This window comes from Erinaceus europaeus, chromosome 15 (genome assembly GCF_950295315.1).
Source record: "Erinaceus europaeus chromosome 15, mEriEur2.1, whole genome shotgun sequence".
In the NCBI taxonomy this organism is placed as follows: domain Eukaryota; kingdom Metazoa; phylum Chordata; class Mammalia; order Eulipotyphla; family Erinaceidae; genus Erinaceus; species Erinaceus europaeus.
Genome location: NC_080176.1, coordinates 4,770,679 through 4,791,948, shown reverse-complemented (window position 1 = coordinate 4,791,948; position 21,270 = coordinate 4,770,679). Strand labels below are relative to the sequence as shown.

Here is a 21,270-nt window from a genome sequence, read left to right as displayed (position 1 = left end):
CTGTTGTTTTATCATTGTTGTGGTTATTATTGTTGTTGGATAGGACATAGAGAAATGGAGGAGGGGAAGGCAGAAAGGACAGACACCTGCAGACCTGCTTTACCAACTGTGAAGCGACTCCCCTGCAGGTGGGGAGCCGGGGGGGCTTGAACCCGGGTCCTTATGCCGGCCCTTGTGCTTTGCGCTACCGCCCCACTCCCACAATTTTTTTTTTTAAAACACCAGTGCATAACTCAGCTCCGGCTTATGATGGTGAACCTGGAACCTTGGAGCCTCAGACATGAGGCTCTTTCCATAACTATTATGCTACTTCTCCCCAATCTAATGTATTTTAAAAAACATTTTGTTTGGGGTTAGGGGAGGGAGACCTGCAGCACGGCCTCACCGCTCGTGAAAGCTTCCCCTGCAGGTGGGGACCGGGGTCTTGAACCTGAGTCCCTGGCGCTCCGTAGAGCGAGTTCGGCCCTCCCCGGTGCAGCTCGGCATCTGGACCCACAGCAGAGTCGCCCTGCGACAACCGACCACGCGGGCACACTGCGGTGCGCCTGCCCAGGTTCAAGCCCCCGGTCCCCAGCTGCAGGGCGGCAGCTGCGCGAGCGGTGGAGCACGGCCGCGGGTGTCTCTGTCTCTCTCTTTCTCGTTTTTGTCTCTAAGAAGAAAAATCAAAACAAGAACAATACATGGAAATCACAGCTCTCAGACTCAACGCAGCGCGGCCTGGAGCCCCATCAGCCCCACCTGGCGCGGCCGCTGCCCGCAGGATCCTCCCCAAGCAACAGGCGGTCGCGGGGCCGCGGCCTCCCGGGAGGAATCGGGGAGAGGACGCCCTAGGCACGGGCACGAAGCCGGCTTCGCCCGCAGTCACTCGGCGCCGCAGGAGCGAGCAGCGAGACGGCGACACCGCGCGCCCAGCGCCGCGAGGACCCTCTAGGCCTCGGCGACGACCACTCGGTGGCGCTCGTCGGCCCCGCCCCCGCGGGCGCGCCGGAAGTCGAGTGCCGAGGCCCCGCCCCGGAAACGCGTCGGTTCCACCTTCCACAGGCGCGGGGGTCTGGCCCGCGGCGTATGAACCGCCGGGCGCGGCTGCCAGTGGTCGGCAGCCCCCTGAGGAGCCGGTCTCCCGCCACCCGCCGTCTCGGACCTGCCTGGGCGCCCGTGTGGGAGCGGTGGCCGCGTAGGGCCCGCGGCGGCGGCGGAGCAGCCACCCCACGCGGCTCCGTGAGGTAACCGAAGAGCGGCCCGGCCCGCGGCGCCCAGACTCCGGGACTCCGGGACGCGGGGCGGGAAGGGCGCGGCCGCCTGTCTGCGTCCGGGGCGCCGCTGTGTCTGCCCGGCGGCCGTGTGGCCGCGGCCCCCGCCATCCTCGGGGCTCCCCTGCGGGAGGAGGGGCGCGGCGGTCCCTCTGCTGCCCGCCTGTGAGGAGCCCGGCCGCGGGCACCTGAGTGCGGGACGCGGGGAGGGAGCTGCGGCCACCCGCCACCCGCTGCCCCGGATTCGAACTGGAAGCCGCGTGAGGGTTTCCAGCGGGACGGCGCCTCAGGCCCACCGTGCTGTCTCGGAATCCAGAAGCGCATCTCCGCGACAGAGACAGACAGACAGACAGACAGAGACAGATGGGGTCCGGGAGGCGGCGCAGCGGATAAAGCGTTAGACTCTCAAGCGTGAGCTCCTGGGTTCGACAGGTTCGACAGCGCGTGTGCCAGAGTGATGTCTGGTTCTTTCTCTCTCCTCTTAGCTAATAAGTAAAATACCAAGAGAGAGGGAGTCAGCGGGTGAGGCGCACGTGGCGCAAAGCTCAGGGACCGGCGTAAGGATCCCGGGTCGAGCCCCCGGCTCCCCACCTGCAGGGGAGTCGCTTCACAGGCGGTGAAGCAGGTCTGCAGGTGTCTGTCTTTCTCTCCCTCTCTCTGTCTTCCCCTCCTCTCTCCATTTCTCTCTGTCCTCTCCAACAGTGACATCAATAACAGCAACGATAATAACTCCCAACAACAATGAAAAACAACAAGGGCAACTAAAGGGCAGGTAAATAAGTAAATTTTTAAAATATTGAGAGGAAAACCAGGGCACTGCTCTGCTCTGGCATATGGTGACCAGTGTCGGGCCTTGATCCTTGGGGGCCTGGGGCGCGCAGGGCCTGTGCTCTGATACTGAGCCATCTCCCCTGCTCAGTGATCATCTGTCTCCAGTGAACTGAACTGTTTCAATGGAACAGTAAAGAAAAGGAGAGAAACTACAGGCTTGAGAGATGTTTTTAAAAGGCAAGTGACTTGGGAAGTAGCTCTGTGGAGAAGACATTAGACTTGCATCCGTCCGGTCCCGGGTTCAGTCCTCGGCATTGCATGTACCCGAGTGAGGGACACTGGCTTTTCTTCATCAGTGAGTAAGTCTTAAAAAAAAGTCGGGTTCAACCCCCCTGCCCCCCACCAATCCGCAGGCGTACACTTCACTAATGGTGAAGTGCCGCAGAGATCTCTCCCTCCCTCCCTCTGTTTCTCTTTGCCCCATCAAAATATTACTACTAATAGTAACAGTGGAAGAAGTCAAGGGCCAGCGTGGGACTTGTAAGCATGGGGGCCCTGAGTGTGATCCAGCACTGCATATACCAGAGCATTGTGACAGCATCTGTTTCACCTATCTCTCTGTCATGAAATAAAGCTATAAAAAAATGGGGGTGCATCTGATTGAGTACACGTGTTGCATTAAATACACAAGGACCTGGGTTCAAGCCCTGGTTACTACCTGCAAGGGCAGGAAAGCTCAATGAGCAGAGAAACAGATGTCTCACTCTTTCTCTTCCTTCCCTATCAATTTCTCTCTGTTTCTATCTAATAAATAGAATATTAAAAAAGCAAGGCAGGAGTCGGGCAGTAGCGCATCGGGTTAAGCTCACGTGGCTCGAAGCACAAGGACAAGGGTAAGGATCCCGGTTAAAGCCCCCAGCTCCCCACCTGCAGGAGAGTCGGTCAATTCACAGGCGGTGAAACAGGTCTGCAGGTGTCTATCTCTCCCCCTCTCTGTCTTCCACTCCTCTCTCCATTTCTCTCTGTCCTATCCAATATCAATCATAACAAGAATAAATACAACAATAAAACAACAAGGGCGACAAAAGGGAATAAATAAAGCAAGGCAAGACTCGTTTCCATTTCTCATAAATATCAAGTAATAAAGTTTATATGTATTTTTGAGTGTTTATATATTGGCTAGAGACAACTGGAGAGGGAAGGGCTAGATAGAGATGAAGAGAGACATCTGCAGCGCTGCTTCACCACTGGTGAAGCTTTATTCCCTGTGGATGGGGAGCAGGGGCTTGAACCTGTATCCTTGCACATGCTAACATGAGCTCAACCAAGTGCACCACTGCCTGGCCCCTTTGTATAACTTTCTTATCGACTATGTTTTTTTTTCTGTCCTCAGTGCCTCGGGGAGCTGTTATCTCTGATTTTACACCAGAGCAGACTGGGCCTCAGTTGTCAGCATTTGTGTTGGTGGATTGCCAGTGCAGGGGCCAGGCTGTCCTAGACCAGGATGACGACGGTAGACCTGAAGGCGCCCGAGCATCAGAACCCTCACGCCCGGCCTCTGTGGGAGGACAGAGGGCCTGTGAACGAGAGTGCCTCTCAGACTGAGCGATGGAGCCCACTGGCCGACAACCTGGGGCCTGAGAGGTCTCGTCAGCACTTCAGGAGCTTCTGCTACCACGAAGCCACTGGACCCCGGGAGGCTGTTGGCCAGCTTCGGCAGCTATGCCGTCAGTGGCTGAGGCCGGAGATCCACTCCAAGGAACAGATCTTAGAACTGTTGGTGCTGGAGCAGCTCCTGACCATCTTGCCCAGGGACGCCCAGGCCTGGGCAGAGACGCGCCACCTGCAGAGCACCGAGGAGGCGGTGGTGCTGCTGGAACACCTGCAGGGGGAGCCCGGTCAGGTCAGTCGAGGAGCGGGCTAAGAGAAGCGGGCAACCAGGGTAGAAATAAGATGAAGTAGGTCGCCGGCCTGCCAGGCCTCGGGGCATCGATATCAGGTGCTGGCAGAGATTTATTAACCTGCCCTCTGTCCTCTGGAGCTGTTGTGAACTGAGGAAATCAGCCTGACCTGGCTTCACCAAGAAATGGGTCTGGAATTCTTAGACACAAAGAAAAGGCAGTAAGAGATGGGGGGGATGGGGACAGATCCTCCAAAAAGTAAGTGTGGAGGCCAAAGGAGAAACAGGGTAGGAAAGTGAACGAGAAATTCAGTGGATATGGGATGACAGCAGAGCAGAAGAGGGGCCCAGGGTAGTCCTCACTGGGTATCAAAATCATCTGAAGGTAGATGGGAACCCGGCTCGTCCTCTATTACATCACATTCTTGCTGGGCCTGGGAAAAGCCTGCCTCATAGGAAGCTTTAAATTTAATGCCTCAATTTTTTTTATTACTATATTTTTGTATTGGATGGAGACAGCCAGAAATCGAGAGGAAGAGAGATACCTACAGCCCTGCTTCACCACTCACAAAGCGTTTCCCCTGCAGGTGGGGACTGGGGCTCAAACCTGGGTCCTTGTGCGCTGTAACGTGCTCTCAATGAGGTGTGCCACCATCCGATCCCCCCCCCCTTTTTTTTTTTAAGTTAGAGATGGGAAATGACGGTGAGGCAGGAATCTTGGTTGGGAGAGAAAGCCTGTCAGAACACTGATGGCAGGTGACACGTGCGAGGGCTGCCCAGGGAGTCAGTGGTCTCGGTGAGGCTGTACTCAGGTGGGGATCACTGTACTGGAGGGCTAGTAGTAACCATACTTTTATTTTTTTCCCCTTTTGTCCTGATTTTCCCAGGTTTTCTGACTAGTTCTTTGTGGAAAATTTGTGATCCTCTAGCTCTTCAAGTATTCCTGTTATTTCCTGTCTCAAGCTTGCCGTCTCTGGCCTCTGTGCTTTTTCTTTCCTCTGCCAATAACTCTTAAATCAAAATTAAGTTCTTTGGTAACAGGCATGGGGGTTACTTCTAGGTTGTGGTCCATAATCTGAGAAAGGAGTCAGTGCTCCTGGGAGAATCAACAGCAGCTCCAGGCTTTAAGCTGAAGCCAGCAGTACTGAAGCCCCTGGACGTAGTCCAGCAGGAAGAATTCTGGAATACATATGAGGGTCTACAAGAAGAGCCAAGCAGTAAGACTGCTAGAAAAAGTGAGCCTGCACTCGGAAGTGGTAAGGAGCTTTTAATTTCCTTTTTCTGGGAACTTCGATGCCAGTTCATTTAGCCAGATCGTTCTGACCATTTTTGGGTTACTGAGTGGATCTGCAGGTGCAGCCAGACAGCAGTCAGGACACTGCCCTCTCCTGGCCAGGCCTACTTCCCCCGGCATTATAATAGACCATCTCAGATCTCTCCTGGTCTGTGAGAGGGAACCACAGAAATTTGGTAATGAGACCACAACTATTCAAATAGAAGTGGAAACAGTGGGACTACCTAACATTGGCATAAAATACAGAAGGGCTTGGTGTCAGAAATGGACTGTCAGTGAGAAAATACGAGCACAGGTGCAAAAAAATAAATAGATTAACCTCTTGGACTGTATTGCAGTCCTGAGTACTTCATTGTCAAATACGCTTAATTTGTGATTAACTGGGCATCTTATGAGAAGAAAATAAAAGGGAAACTGGGAAGAGTGCTCCGCTCCAGGTGTTGGGAAAACTTGGTTCTTGTTTCACTGAGATGTCGCCACTTGTGAGTGGCAGCATCTATACTTTGGAAGGCATCCCATCTCCACAGTCTGCACAGAACAAACCAGGGTCTTCACTGGCTCAGGAAGTCCACTCACATGAGACATTTCCTCTGGCTCTTTTCCACCTACAGCTGTGCCTACTCCCGAGACTCTAGCCTTTCCTGAGCAGACAGACACCAAGGACTGGACAGTGTCACCTAAACTCATCTTGCCTGAGTCCCAGGTGAGCTGCGCTTTCCCTGCTGCTTGTGTGCCAGACTGCCTAGCAGGTGCTCAGGAGCGCTTTAGTCCAGGTGTCCCCCTCCAGGGGACAGGCCTTTTGCAGGTGCCTTGATTCCTAGCTGCCTTTTCACTTTGAAAAAGTTATGTGCTACTAATTCTTTATTTTTCTTAATAGCACCAACCAACCAGGGATTTTTTTTCTTTATTTGATAGGACAGAGAGAAATTGAGAGGGGTAGGGGACAGAGAGACATCTGTACTATTTGCTTCACCACTCATAAAGCTTCCCCTGCATGTGGGGAGCAGGGGCTTGAACCCAGGTCTTTGCGTGTGGTAGTGGGTGCACTTAACCAGGTGTGCCACCGCCTGGCTCCCTGTGTTCATTATTACAGTTCCTGACCTACCGTGCAAGTTTATGGTCCTGGTAGTAGGACAGTTTTGAGAGTGGTTTCTGTAGCCTGTTCTCTTTCTTCCTTTTTTTTTTTTTTTTTGCCTCCAGGGTTATTGCTGGTGCTCAGTGCCTGCACCATGAATCTGCTCCCCCTAGAGGCCACTTTTCCCCCTTTTGTTGCCCTTGTTGTAGCCTTGTTGTGGTTATCATTGTGATTGTTGATGTCATTTGTTGTTGGATAGGACAGAGAGAAATGGAGAGAGAAGGGAAAGACGGGGAGAGAAAGACACTTGCAGACCTGCTTTACTGCCTGTGAATTGACTCCCCTGCAGGTGGGGAGCCGGGGGCTCAAACCAGAATCCTTATGCCAGTCCTTGCGCTTTGCACCATGTGTGCTTAACCTGCTGCGCTACTGCCCGACCCCCATCTTTTTTTTTAATCAGAGCACTGCTCAGCTCTGGCATATGGTGGTGCAGGGAATTGAACCTGGGACTTTGGAGCCTCAGGCACAAGAGTCTCTTTGCATAACCATTACCCTCCGACCAACCTCTTCTCTTTGTTTAGAGCTTGTTGACATTTGAAGAAGTGGCCATTTATTTCTCTCAGGAAGAATGGGAGTTGCTGGATCCCACTCAGAAGGCCCTCTACCATGATGTCATACAGGAAAACTATGAGACTGTCATCTCTTTGGGTAAAGGCTCTCTCCTTACCTTTATATAAAGTTTGAGTAACGTGTCGTTCTCTTAGCTTCCCATTGACACTCCAAACTCCATCATCGAGAGTCACTGCTCCAATAGCTGATCGCTTCTCAACGACATGATGTGTGAAGGATCACCGGGGAGGTATTTCTAACTGCGTGTGCTCATAGTGCATCCTGAAATTCTTAATCCTTCCTCACTTATCTTCCCCAGACATGTTCCCTTCTCTTTCCACCTCTGTAGTCACCCTTTACTCTGTTAGTTTCACTTTCACAATAGAGCCTGGATCCAGCCATGTCTCAGCCTCTTGCACTGTCAGCATGGTGGGTCTACCTCAGATGCGTTCTATCTGGGGCCCTTGTTGCCACTTAGTCCTTCCACAGACATTTCTATACAGCAGTCAATGATCTTTTTTTTTTTCATTTCCTTTTTGGTAGCCTTTTTTTTTTTTTTTTTCATTTTTGTTGTAGTTATTGTTGTTATTGTTGTTGATGTGGTCATTGGATAGGACAGAGAGAAATCAAGAGAGGAGGGGAAGACTGAGAGGAGGAGAGAAAGACAGACACCTACAGACCTGTTTCACTGCTTGTGAAGCGACTCCCCTGCAGGTGGGGAAAAGGGCTCGAACTGGGATCTTTATGCTGGTCCTTGTGCTTTGCACCACGTGCACACTTAACCCGCTGCGCTACTGCCCGACTCCCAGTGATCTTTTTAAGAACCTGATCAGATCATGACTTTTCTCTGCTTTAGAACCCTCTGCTGACTTGTCACTGTATTCAGGATAAGGTTAGGTCCGTCAGGATAGCTCATCTGAATAGTGCTCTGGCACTTTGTCATGCACACAACCCAAGTTAAACCCAGCTCCCACCACACTGGAGGAAGTTTCATTGCCATGTATCTTTCTCTTCCACTGTCTGTGTCTAAAAAAAGTCAGTGACCAGGTAGATAACCTAGTATTTATACAAAAGACTTGCATGCCCAAGACTCAAGATCTCTTTTTTTCTTTTTCTTTTTTATTATCTTTATTTATTGGACAGAGACAGTCAGAAATCAAGAGGAATGGGGAGATAGAGAGGGAGAGAGAAAGAAGAGAAAGATAGAGTGGTGCAGCCCTGCTTCACCACTTGGAAAGCTTTCCTTCTGCAGGTGGGAAGGAAACCTCTCTCTCTTTTTGTTGTTGTTGGTTGTTGTTTTTGTTGTTGTTGTAGTTTTTGTTATTGTTAATGTTGTCGTTGTTGGATAAGAGAGAGAGAAATGGAGAGAGATGGGGAAGACAAGGGTAGAGAAAGATAGACACCTGCAGACCTGCTTCGCCACCTGTGAAGCAACCCCCCTGATGGTCGGGAGCTGGGTGTTCAAACCCGGATCCTTATGCTGGTCCTTGCACTTTGTACCATGTGTGCTTAATCCACTGTGCTACCGTCCGACCCCCTTTTTAATTTCTTTATTGGAGGATTAATGGTTTGTAATCGACAGTAAAATACAATAGTTTGTACATGCATAACATTTTTCAGTTTTCCACATAACAATTCAACCCCCACTGGATCCTCAAAATTCCTAGCCAGAACATTGATCAGCTCTGGCTGATGGTGATGCAGGGGATTGACCTGGGACCTAGAGTCTCAGGCATGAGGCATGAGTCTCTTTGTATAACCATTATGTTATTTACTCCTGGGTCTCAGGTTTTAATACTGAGCACTGCCATAATCCAGAACTGGCAAATGATCTCCCTAAAAAGATGAAAAAGCTTAGAGAGGTATTTGTAGTCCAGGATGTGGCGCAGTGGATAAAGCATTGGTTGGACTCTCAAGCATGAGGTCCTGAGTTTAATCCCTGGCAGCCCATGTACCAGAGTGATGGCTGGTTCTTTCTCTCTCTGCACTTATCTTTCTCATAAATAAATAAAATCTTTAAAAAAAAAAAAAGACAGGGTAGATAGCATAATGGTTATGCAGAGACTCTTCCCTGAGGCCCCAAAGTCCCAGCTTCAATCCCCTGAACCACCATAAGCCAGAGCTGAGCAGTGCTCTGGTAAAGAAAAAAAGGCGGGGGGTAATGACCTGGCATAATCAAAACAAAAACAAAAAATTATCCAGAGTCCTTACTGAGTTCCCAAGATCTCCAAAGTATGATCCTTACCTTCTTGTCCTCGTGTGCTAATTATACCCTTACTCAATCTTTAGTCACACTGGTCTCTATATTGTTTCTTATTATTTTTTAAAATTTATTATCCCTTTTGTTGCCCTTGTTTAACATTGTTGTGGTTATTGATATCGTTGTTGGATGGGACAGAGAGAAATAGAGAGAGATGGGGAAGGCAAAAAAGGGGAGATAAAGACAGACACCTGCAGACCTGCTTCACCACTTGTGAAGCGACTCCCCTGCAGATAGGGAGCCGGGGGCTCGAACCAGGATCCTTATGCTGGTCCTTGCACTTTGCGCCACGTGCACCGAACCCGCTGCGCCACCGACCAACTCCCATTTCTTATTTTTAAAATACTCATCTATTTGTATAATAATGAAAGAACCAAAGCATCATTCTAGTGCATGCAATTCGAGGGATTGTACTCAGGACCTCATATTCTTAGGTCTAGCACTCCCACCATTTCCGCATACCCAGCCACTCCATGCTGTTTCTAAAGCTTTCTCAAGTTATTTTGCAACTTCTTCTTTCCTTTACCTGGCCCCGTAGATGCTTATATACTGTATCTTCAACACTTCTAATTTTTGTTCAGTCCACAATAGTTTTGTCATATAAGGAAATAGACCAGGGGGCCAGGCAGTAGTGCACCAGGTTAAGCTCAAGGACCCAACACAAGGATTCTGGTTTGAGCCCCTGGCTCGTCCTGCAGGAGGATCGATTCACAAATAGTGAAGCAGATCTACAGCTGTCTATCTTTCTCTTGACCTCTCTGTCTTCCTCTCCTCTCAATTTCTTTCTGTCCTGCCCAAAAAAATAATAAAAAAATAAAACAGCCACAGGACTGATGGATTCGTAGTGTAGGCACCGAGCCTTAGTGATAACCCTGGTGGCAAAAAAAAAAAAAACAAAAACAAAAAACCAGATTTCATTTTACTGACTTCACTCACAGAAATTGAAAACAGTTAATGGGAAACTTGTTCTTAGAATTGAAAAACTTAGTTCTTGGGGCCAGGTGATGGTGCGCCTGGTTAAGTACACACAGTACTATAGATAAGAACTCATGCAAGAATCTGGGTTCAAATCCCTACTCCCTGCCTGCAGGAGAGAGGCTTCACAAGTGGTGAAGCAGGTCTGCAGATGTCTTTCTCTCTCCCTTGCACCCTCAATTTCTCTCTTGTCCTACCCAATAAAATGGAAGAAAAAAAAAAAAAAGACTTGGTTCTTGTTTTCACTGAGATGTCGCCACTTGTGAGTGGCAGCATCTACACTTTGGAAGGCATCCCATCTCCACAGTCTGCACAGAACAAACCAGGGTCTTCACTGGCTCAGGAAGTCCACACACATGAGACATTTCCTCTGGCTCTTTTCCACCTACAGCTGTGCCTACTCCTGAGACTCTAGCCTTTCCTGAGCAGACAGACACCAAGGACTGGACAGTGTCACCTAAACTCATCTTGCCTGAGTCCCAGGTGAGCTGCGCTTTCCCTGCTGCTTGTGTGCCAGACCGCCTAGCAGGTGCTCAGGAGCGCTTTAGTCCAGGTGTCCCCCTCCAGGGGACAGGCCTTTTGCAGGTGCCTTGATTCCTAGCTGCCTTTTCACTTTGAAAAAGTTATGTGCTACTAATTCTTTCAGTGCCTATCTCACCATGCAAGTTCATGGTCCTGGTGGTAGGACTGTTTCTGTAGTGGTGCATACTGAAGCCCGTTCTCTTCTTTAGAGCTTGTTGACATTTGAAGAAGTGGCCATATATTTCTCTCAGGAAGAATGGGAGTTGCTGGATCCCACTCAGAAGGCCCTCTACCATGATGTCATACAGGAAAACTATGAGACTGTCATCTCTTTAGGTAAAGGTTCTCTTTTTGCATAGAATTTAAAGTGTTTCTAGCTTCTTGGGGAAAACACATGCTGTGTGTAGGCTCTTCACTGCTCCAAGCTGACTGCTTCTCAACTAGGTGTTGTGGAGAAGGAGAAATAAAAGACCTTTATTTTTCCCACGTGCATAATAGATATCCCCATTCACCAGGTGTTTTAACAGTCATCATCCCTTACTCTGACTTTGCTCTCATATGGCACTGTTGGCCCAGCACCAAGCCTCACTAGCTTCATTTCACAGTGGAATTTGAATCCAGCCATTGCCATTGCATTGTCAGCAACCTGCTCTAAGCCAGTAAGGCATCTCTTAGCAGTTCTACCTCAGAAGCTTTCCAGCTGACACCCTTGTTACCACTCTTGTCACTCCACAGACAGTTTTCTACATAGCAGAGTGATCTTTCTAAGAACCTGGTCTGATCATGACTTTCCTCTGCCTTAGAACCCTCTGCTGACTTCCTGCCACATTCAGAAGAAAACCCAGAGTCTTCACTGAGCCCTGCAGGTTGTCCTCACTGTGGTCACTACCTAACTTCTGACGTTGTCTTCCACTTGCGCGCTTGCTGGGTCCTCTTTAGCTACATAATCATCTCCCACTTTCCTTGACTTGTCCGTGCTTATTTCTGCTTTCCCTTCAGTGTTTGACACACATTTCTGCCATGTGACAGAATTCTGGCTTTCAGGATTTTACTTATGTATCACTTTCTCATAGAGGTGTTCAGTACATATTATGTACAGCAGTTTATAGAAGTGGAACTTTTTTTTTTTTACCAGTGTACTGCTCAGCTCTGGCTTATGGTGGTGTTGGGGATTGAACCTGGGACTTGAGAGCCTCAGGCATGAAGTCTCTTTGCATAACCATTATGCTATAACCCCACCCAGAAGTGGAACTTTTTAAAGTGCCTTTTTTTTTTTTTTTTTGCCTCCAGGGTTATCACTGGGGCTCGGTGCCTACTCTATGAACCCACTGCTCCTGGAGGCTATTTTTTCCCTTTTTAATTTGCCTTTGTTGTTTATCCTTGTTATTGTTGTCATTGCTGTTGAATAAGACAGGGAAATTAGAGAGGAAGGGAAGACAGGGGGAAAGACAAGACACCTGCAGACTTACTTTACCACCTATGAAGCGACACCAACACACACACACACACACACACACACACACACACACACACACACCGCAGGTGGGGAGCCCGGGGCTCGAACCGGGTTCTATACACTGGTCCTTGTGCTTCATTTTCTTCAAACATTTATCACAAATTGGCAATTTTCTTTGCTATTGTTTTGATTTTCTTGCCCTCCCACTAAAATTTCAGCTCAGTGAGATTAGGGAGTTTGCCGTATTCACCATTGTGCCCTCGTCCATGCCACGTCCTTGGCATTCCATAGCCACACATTCCATATGTAGCGAATGACCAAGTCTGTATTTAGAAAAAGTTTAAAGGTGATTCTTATCCATCTGCATGAGACTTAAAGAGCTGTGAAACGTTTCATAGTTTAGAGCCTGGTGCTTGAAAACTCATGAGAAAATTACCAGAGGGCTGGCAAAATAATCCACATAGACAGTGCAGTGCTTTGCCACTTGCTCAACATGGGTTCAAGCCTGACCCCCACCACAGTGAATAAAGCTTTGATGATTTAGTCTCTTTGCTCTCTCTACCTCTCCCTCTGTCTCTCTCTCTCTGTTAAATTTTAATGAGGTATACAGATACATACATGCATACATACATACCAGACCATTGCTCAGCTCTGGTTTATGATGGTGCTCTGAATTTGTGTCTCTATCTTAAAAATTTACTGGAACACTTCTGCCAACTTTCCTGAAAACTAACACTTGAGTCTTTGCAAAGAGTTACTAAGGTGTTCGGGGAGGTGGCGCAGTGGATAAAGCATTGGACTCTCAAGCATGAGGTCCTGAGTTGAATCCCTGGCAGCCCATGTACCAGAGTGATGTCTGGCTCTTTCTCTCTCCTCTTACGTTTCTCATTAATAAATAAATAAAATCTTATTATTAGGACCAAATCTTAGTTATTAGGACCAACATATATTCCCTACAGATTCTGGAGTATGATTTCAAATTGTCTTTTTTTAATAAACATCTTTGCTAACATTTTATTTTGCTTGTTTTTTTTTTAATTTTTTATACTTATTTATTTTCCCTTTTGTTGCCCTTGTTTTTTATTGTTGTTGATGATGATGTTGTCGTTTTTTAGATAGGACAGAGAGAAATGGAGAGAGGAGGAGATGACAGGGGGAGAGAAAGGTAGACACCTGCAGACCTGCTTCACCGCCTGTGAAGCAAACCCCCTGCAAGTATTTTGCTTGTTTTTTCTCTTTAAAAACATTTTTTTAATTATCTTTATTTATTTACTGGATAGAGGCAGTCAGAAATTGAGAGGAAGGGGGTGGGGAGAGAGAAAGAAAAACACCTGCAGCACTGCTTCATCATTTGTGAAGCTTTCCCCTTGGGGACCAGAGACTTGAACCCTGGTCCTTGTGCATTGTAACACTTGTGCTCAACCATGTGTGCCACCACCCAGCTCCCCCTCCCTTTTTTTTTTTTCCAGACTACTCAACTCTGGCTTATGGTGTTGCCAGGAAATAAACCTGGGACTTTTGGAACCTCAGGCTCCTAAATAGTTTCATAACTATTATGAAAATAGTTTCATAACTATTATGCTGTCTCCCCAGCTCTATTTATTTTACTTAAATGAAAAAAGAGAAAGGCAGAGAGAGACACCACAGCACTGCCTCCAGTGCAGTAGGTGCTGATCTCAAACCTTTGTTGCACAGGTGGCAAACAATGCATTATCCAAGTGAACTAGTTTGCCAGTCTAGAATGATAAATTATAAGTGTCCATTATTCTTCCTGCAATGACCTGGATTTAAAGAACTAATTGTTTGCTAACTTACCAGTTACTGGCTTTTCCGTTTCACAGCATTGTTTGTGCTCCCTAAACCTAAAGTCATCTCCTGTCTAGAACAAGGGGAAGATCCATGGGTTCAAGGGTTCCTGGAGTGCAAGGACAGTCCTGGAATGTTGACTGCAGGTAAATGTACCATGGAAAGAGGAGATGATGCCTTGATTAGCATCTTTGCAAAGCCTTAAATATTTTCATTGGACTTTTTTCTCCATTTCTTTGACTTTCTTGCTTTGCCATACATACAGATGGCTGACTCTTACGTTTATTCCAACAGGGCTAAAGCTCAAAAATGACATTGAAAATCATCAGCCTATATGTCTTTCTAATTTAGAAATACAATCACCGGGAGACTTAGTGTCAAAAAAAGTCAGAGTAAAAATTCCTCAGAAAACAACGGGCAAAGAAAACCATGGAGATGTGCACAGGGTGGGGAAATGGCAACGAGATAATCCGATAAAGAAAAGAAAGAAACTTTCAACTTGGAAACAAGAGCTGCTGAAACTTATGGATCTTCACAAGAAGCACCATGCAGGAGAGAAGAAGCCTTTTAAATGCCAGGAATGTGGGAAAAACTTCAGAGTCAGCTCTGATCTTATTAAACACCAAAGAATTCATACTGAGGAGAAACCATTTAGGTGTCAGCAGTGTGATAAAAGGTTTAGATGGAGTTCTGATCTTAATAAGCACTTAACAACACACCAAGGAATAAAACCTTATAAATGTTCATGGTGTGGGAAAAGCTTCAGTCAAAATACAAATCTACATACACACCAAAGAACTCACACTGGAGAGAAGCCTTTTACATGCTTTGAATGTGGGAAAAAATTCAGTCAGAAATCCCACCTTATTAAACACAGGAGAACCCACACAGGTGAACAGCCTTATAGTTGTACCATATGCAAGAGAAACTTTAGTAGGCGCTCAAGCCTTCTTAGACACCAGAAACTCCACCACTAAGGGGAAGCTCACTAGTGTCCTCAATCTGAAGATATTTACTCAGTGGAGTAAATATCTAAACTTTGTGCGAAGATGTACAGATGTGAATTTCACTAGTGGGAAATATGCGTAGTTAGTTAAGCATTGTGTTTCACAGGATATAATCAAGGTTGACTACAATGGATAATTGTTGTACTTACTGGTTTTAGTAATCTGCAGGGAATTCCTTCATAAGAGAATTGTTCTAAGAACATTTTGAAATGGGGGAGATCTTTTGGTTATTATGTTTGGCAGGATAGCAAATTCAACTTCAAGTAGCAGACGCAGCCATGAGTCAATCAGTAGTCTGCTGTAACTACACAAGTAAGCATTGTTGGTTTTGCACCGGTTTTCCCAGCCACTCTAATCATGTTTGATAGAAACATTTGCAGCTTGGGCTTCCAATCCAAAAAGCAGTAGTGTGCATGTTTGTATACCACTGTCTTCCAGGAAGCAGACTTACTGATTTCAATTTTCTCATCTAATAGAATATATTCTAGTGAAGTATTGGGGAGATGCACTGGACTGTGGTCTTTTCTCTTGCCATTGGGCACGTCCACGAAGTTGGGCGTTTGTCTTGAGTTCCTTTTGGAACTTTTAGCTGCTTTAGCTCTTGACTCTTACTAATATAGTTTTTACAGTTCTGAAATCTACCAGGTGAACTACTAATGCACTGTTTTACTCCTCTCATTGGTAGTGTTTGCAAAAAGGAAAACATTTCAAATGAGAGATAAAGAAACGGGTTGGAATATTTAGCCATGGACTACATATTAAAATGAATGATTTTTCTGTGAACTAGGTTTTCTTATTTCACAGTGTCAACAGGATCAAACAGCCATAAAAATTAGCATTTTCTTAGGGCCTTATCAGCTGAGGATCAGCTTAGTGTTTCGTCTGTGTTTTAATTTGATATTTGTTATTGAGAACATGGAGAGAACTGTGTTTGTCTCAGTCTGATGTGTACTGCTGGCAGCATCCTGTGACCTGTTGGGCCTGTTGACTAGTCAGGGGAAGACTGGGTTCTCAAAAGCTCTTAGGAACTAACTCCGAGTGGGCACAGATGGGCTAGTTCATCTCCATGTTGTTTGCCTTAAACTGTAAGCTCAGGGCTACGATCTTGTTGTTTTCTGACATACCCCCTAGAAGCAGCCTTAGGTAGTTTTCTGACTATGAAAATGTTTTATAACTCACATATTTATAGGAAAGAAAGGAGATGATGTCTTCCTTATTTCTTAGAAATGACATACATAGTTAAGGTGACCTGGGAGGTGGCACAATGGGTAACGTGTTGGACTCTCAAGCATGAGGTCCTGAGATTGAGTCCTGGTATTTTATATGCCAGAGTGATGAGGCTCTGGTTCTGTCACCTCCCCCCACCCCGTAAATAATTTTTTAAAGAAATGAAGTTAAGGCTCAAAGAGGTGCTTTTTTTTTTTTTTTTGGCTGCCACTTAAATTCATTATTCCATTCTGAAGTGAGGATCAGGATTAATTTGTATGAAATCCTTACACAACAACTTTGATTTTATTTTTAAAGCTAATTCTAGTTTATAATATATTTCTGTTTCTTGACTGGTTACTGGAATGCTTTTTAGTCTCCATTTTATCAATAAATATTTAATTAAAAAAAATTTTTTTTTGCCCACAGGGTTATTGCTGGGGCTTGATGCCTGCACTACGAATACACTGCTCCTGGAGGCCATTTTTTTCCTTTTGTTGCCCTTGTTTTGTATCATTGTTGCTGTTAATATTGTTGTTGTTGTTGTTGGATAGGACAGAGAGAAATTGAGATGGGAAAGACAGAGAGGGGGAGAGAAAGATAGACACTTGCAGACCTACTTCACCACCTGTGAAGTGACTCCCCTGCAGGTGGGGAGCTGGGGGCTCGAACCAGGATCTTTGTGCCGGTCCTTGTGCTTTGCGCCATGTGCACTAAACCCACTGCACTACCGTCCAGCCCCTATTTTATTTTTTTAAACCAGAGCACTCCTCAGCTCTGGCTTATGGTAATGTGGGGGTTTATTTATTTATTGGATAGAGACAGCCAGAAATCAAGAGGGAAGGGAAAGAGAGACAGAGACACCTGCAGGCCTGCTTCACTCATGAAGCTCTCCCCCTGCAGGTGGGAACCAAGGGCTTCAAACCTAGGTCCTCTCACTCCGTAATATGTTCTTTCAACCAGGTGTGCTACCGCTCGGCCCCTCTAAATATTTTAGAAGCTCTCATATGAAATCAAAGATTTGCACATAGAAGAGAATGAGGGTTGGCAAATAGCTAACTTTATTACTGTGCTGCTTTCCCATGTTCTTTCCCAAGATTGAGCCTGGCCCCACTGCTTTGAAGGAAGGAAGCTTCATTGCTGTGGTCTGTTTCACTCTCTGCCCCTCTGTCAATAAAATAGAAATAACATTCAACTTGGGGTTAGGTTGATGGGAGAAAGACACCTTACACAGAGCTTGGCCAATAGCAGATGCTCCAAAGTCCCTTTTCTATGCTTGCTTGTGGCAAATGTATTGATTTTTTTTTTTTTTTTTTTTGCCTCCAGGGTTATCGATGGGGCTGGGTGCCAGCACTAGGAATTGACTGCTCCTGCCAGCCATTTTTCCCACTTTATTGACTAGGACAGAGAAATTGAGAGAGGGAGGAAGGAAGAAAGACCTCTGCAGACCTGTTTCAGTGCTTGTGAAGCGTCCTCCCTGCGGGTGGGGAGCTAGGGCTCAGCCCTAGATCCTTGTGCATGTTTGCGCTTAGTGCTGTGTGTATTTAGCCAAGTGTACTACTGTCTGGCCCCAGGTTGACTGAATTAAAGAATCAGATTGTAAGGATCCCAGTTTGAGCCCCCGGCTCCCCACCTGCTGGGGAGTTGCTTCACAAGTGGTGGAGGAGTTCTGCAGGTATGTATCTTTATCTCTGTCTTCCCCTCCTGTCTCCATTTCTCTCTGTCCTATCCAACAACGAACGACAACAATAATAACCACAACAACAAGGGCAACAAAAGGGGGGGGGGTGGCCTCCAGAGCAGTGGATTCTTGGTGCAGGCACTGAGCCCCAGCAATAACCCTGGAGGCAATAAAGAATCAGAGGCAGGACTGGAGACATAGTTCATTAGACTTAATGCCTGAGGCACCAGAGGTCTAGGGTTCAGTCTCTGGCATTACCATAAACCAAGCTGAGCGGTGGTGTATTTTAAGGGGGGAGGCATGCGGTGGTGCACCTGGCTAAGTGCGCATGCTGTCATGTGGTGAAGTGCAAGGGTCCCAATTCAAGCTCCCCACCTACAGGGGGCTCACTCCATAAGTGGTGAAGCAGGGATTCAGGTGTCTCCCTCTTTCTGTCTTCCCCTCTCTCCTTTTCTCTGTCCTATCTAACAACAAAAATGGCCACCAGGAGCAGTGGATTTATAGTGCAGGCACTGAGCCCCAGTAATAACCCTGGAGGCAAAAAAGAAAGTGCAGTTGTGGGTGTTGCACCTTCTTGAAGGAGCCAAGCCCTAGTCGTGGCAGCTATTTGGTCCTGCGCTGATACTTCCAATGGGGGTTTTGTTTCCCCAAGGTAAATTACATTGAGTATATTTCTGGAGTTTAGGTCTGCGTAGCTCTGACCCAAAACCATCCTGCTACTATGCCTGTTTTCCTTTGATATATGTGGTTTTTTTTTTCTTTGAAAATTTTTGAGAGAGCTAGAGCATCACTCTTTTGACACTTGCAGTGACAGGGATAGAACTTGGAATATCATGCTTGTGAATCCGACACTTTATCCACGGCACCAGCTCCCAGGCCACAGGGAGATTTTTTTTCTGACTCCACAATAATGCAGTTAGTGAGGGTCTAGTATGAGCGTAGGGACTATCGCAGATAAGGATACAACAAAGACCAAAAAAATGCATACCCCCGTGGAAGCTAGCAGTCGCGTGAGTAGTAGAGTGTGAGGCCAGAGAAACAGTAGTTTAAACATAACAGGCTTCCACTCCTGAAAGCTTCGGGATCCCAGATTCAATCCCTAGCATCATAATCCAGAGCTGAGTGGTGCTCTGGACAAACAAAAAGATGGTGCTTTTCCTGCTTGCGTCAGAATCTTGAGAGTTTTGGGTGTGGAGTGTGAGCAGAAACTTCACTTGTTTGACTAAGACGTTCTTGGAGCAAAGCCCTCAGGCTCCTTTCTTGCCTCAACCATAGGAGCACACAAAAGAGCCCAGTGGTCAAAGCAGTCAGGAGTGCCGGGGCAGTGTGGGAGCCCCCAGCTGTGTCACGGATTTTACAAGAATGAGAAATAAATTTTTATTGTGTTAAGCCACTGAGATGTCAGTTCCTTCGTATTTCTGCAGTGTAACTCACTTTGTCTTAGGATGGGCAGTTGTGCTACAGTTCAGGACCCTCTTTCATTTTACCTGGCGTTTGTCGCTAAGCACTCTGCTTCCTGTGGGTGCTCCACCCCATTGATAGGACAGTGGATACACTTGGCAATCTGGGCGCTAGAAAGGCTGGCTGCTCACCTGGGACCAATCCTGGGGATGACAGTTTGATTAGCCAAAGCCCCTGCCCTGCTTCCCTCCGTGCCCTCAATTCATTTCCCTTCACCTATGTTCCAGGTAGACAGGATGAGTTGCTCTTATGGGTGGACCAGGAGGGGAGAGATTCCCTTTCATTCCTCACTGAGTGCAGTAGACTTCAAAGAATGGTTATTTTTACCAGAGCACTGCTCAGCTCTAGCTTATGATGGTTTGGGGGATTGAATCTGGGGCTTTGGAGCCTCAGGCATGAAAGTCCTTTAGATAACCATTATGCTATCTACCCTCACCTTTTTTTTTTTTCCTTTTGTTGCCCTTATTGTTTAACATTGTTGTGGTTATTGATGTCATCATTATTGTTGGCTTGGAGAGAGGAGGGGAAGACAGAGAGGGGGAGAGAAAGATAGACACCAGACCTGCTTCACCACCTGTGAAGCGACTCCCTTGCAGGTGGGGAGCCTGGGGCTCGAACGGGGATCCTTACGCCGGTCCTTGCGTTTTGCGCCACGTGCGCTTAACCCGCTGAGCTGCCGCCCAACTCCCTTTTTTTTTTTTTTAATGAAAAAAAAAACTGGTCTGGGAGGTGGCACAGTGGCTAAGGCACTGGTCTCTCAAGTATGAGGTCCTGAGTTCGATCCCCGGCAACACATGTACCAGAGTGATGTCTGGTTCTTTCTCTGCTATCTTTCTCACGAATGAATAAATTCTTTTTTAAAAAGTTTATTGGGGCTGGGCAGTGGCACACCAGGTTAAGTGCACATAGTATGGAGGCGTAAGGGCCTGCACAAGGATCCATCAGCCTCCCAAGCCGCGGACCTCTGACCACAGCTCCCATGTAAGTTTAGCACACACATCACCATGTGCGAGGACTTGGGCTCAAACCCAGGGTCCCCACCTGTAGGGGAAGCTTCATGAGCAGTGAGGCAGGTTTGCAGGTGTCTCTTTTTCTCCCCATCTTCCCTTTCCCTCTAGCTTTGTCTCTATCCAGTAACAAGTTCTAGCAGACCCCCTCACTCTGCTCTACTGGGAGCTCTCTCTGAGTGGGATGTAGTAACATTTGCTTATTGGTATTTTCTTAACTCTCTTTTTTTTTTCTTCTTTTATTTCCTAGGACAGAGAGAAATTGAGAGGGGAAAGTGAGATAGGGAAATAGACACCTGCACCCGTTTTCACTGCTTATGAAGCTTCCTCTCTGCAGGTGGGGACAGGGGACTGATTTTTCTTTTCCTTATTTTTTAAAATTTTTATTATCTTTATTTGATAGAGACAGCCAGAAATTGAGAGGGAAGGAGGTGATAGAGAAGGAGAGAGAGACAGACACCTGCAGCACTTGTGAAGCTTTCCCCCTGCAGATGGGGACCAGAGGCTCCAGGAATCCATCCATCCCTTTATTGTTCAATCCAGTGCTCACTGGGGCTTTGTGCTCATTGTTTCTGGAAAAAATTCTAATATAAAAAGGGTAATAACTACAGAAGCCAGGCCTTCCACCTTCTGCACCCCATAATGACCTTCAGTCCATACTCCCAGAGGGTTAAAGAATAAGAAAGCCGGGGGCTGGGTGGTGGCGCACCTGGTTGAGTGACATGTTACAGTACGTAAGGACCCGGGTTCGAGCCCCTGACCCCCACCTGCAGGGGGAAAGCTTTGCAAGTGGTGGAGCAGGGCTGCAGGTTCTATCTCCTTCCCTCTCAATTTCTGGCTGTTTCTATCGAATAAATAAAGATGATAATAATTTTAAAAAAAGAATCCTTAAGAAAGCTGTAGTCTGGGAGATGGCGCAGTGATAAAGCTTTGGACTCTCAAGCAAGAGGTCTTGAGTTCAATCCCCAGCAGCACATGTGCCAGAGTGAT

General features: G+C 47.0%; 1 protein-coding gene across 8 annotated transcripts; it reads left to right on the top strand.

Moving 5' to 3' along the window:
• Window positions 1–1,097: 1,097 nt before the first annotated feature.
• Window positions 1,098–19,205, top strand: ZNF75A (zinc finger protein 75A). Of its 8 annotated transcripts, XM_060172485.1 has the most exons (10): window positions 1,098–1,223; window positions 3,415–3,924; window positions 4,982–5,177; window positions 5,827–5,918; window positions 6,872–6,998; window positions 10,526–10,617; window positions 10,866–10,992; window positions 11,460–11,522; window positions 13,954–14,064; window positions 14,213–19,205. In XM_060172485.1, the coding sequence occupies exons 2-10, from the start codon at window positions 3,526–3,528 to the stop codon at window positions 14,893–14,895; spliced, it is 1,890 nt and encodes a 629-aa protein (XP_060028468.1). In that variant the 5' UTR covers window positions 1,098–1,223; window positions 3,415–3,525; the 3' UTR covers window positions 14,896–19,205. The 8 variants fall into 8 exon arrangements, 7 of the variants coding, with proteins under 7 accessions (XP_060028468.1, XP_060028469.1, XP_060028470.1 ...); XM_060172486.1 differs by lacking the exon at window positions 11,460–11,522; XM_060172487.1 differs by lacking the exons at window positions 10,526–10,617; window positions 10,866–10,992.
• The last annotated feature ends 2,065 nt before the right edge of the window (window positions 19,206–21,270 follow it).

What these genes read in the sequence shown, in the direction of transcription:
- ZNF75A (XM_060172485.1), top strand. Translation starts at nt 3,526, where the DNA reads ATGACGACGGTAGACCTGAAGGCGCCCGAGCATCAGAACCCTCACGCC. An exon ending in TGCAGGGGGAGCCCGGTCAG is followed by an intron (nt 3,925 to 4,981) that starts GTCAGTCGAGGA and finishes GGTTACTTCTAG; the next exon opens with GTTGTGGTCCATAATCTGAG. An exon ending in TGAGCCTGCACTCGGAAGTG is followed by an intron (nt 5,178 to 5,826) that starts GTAAGGAGCTTT and finishes TTCCACCTACAG; the next exon opens with CTGTGCCTACTCCCGAGACT.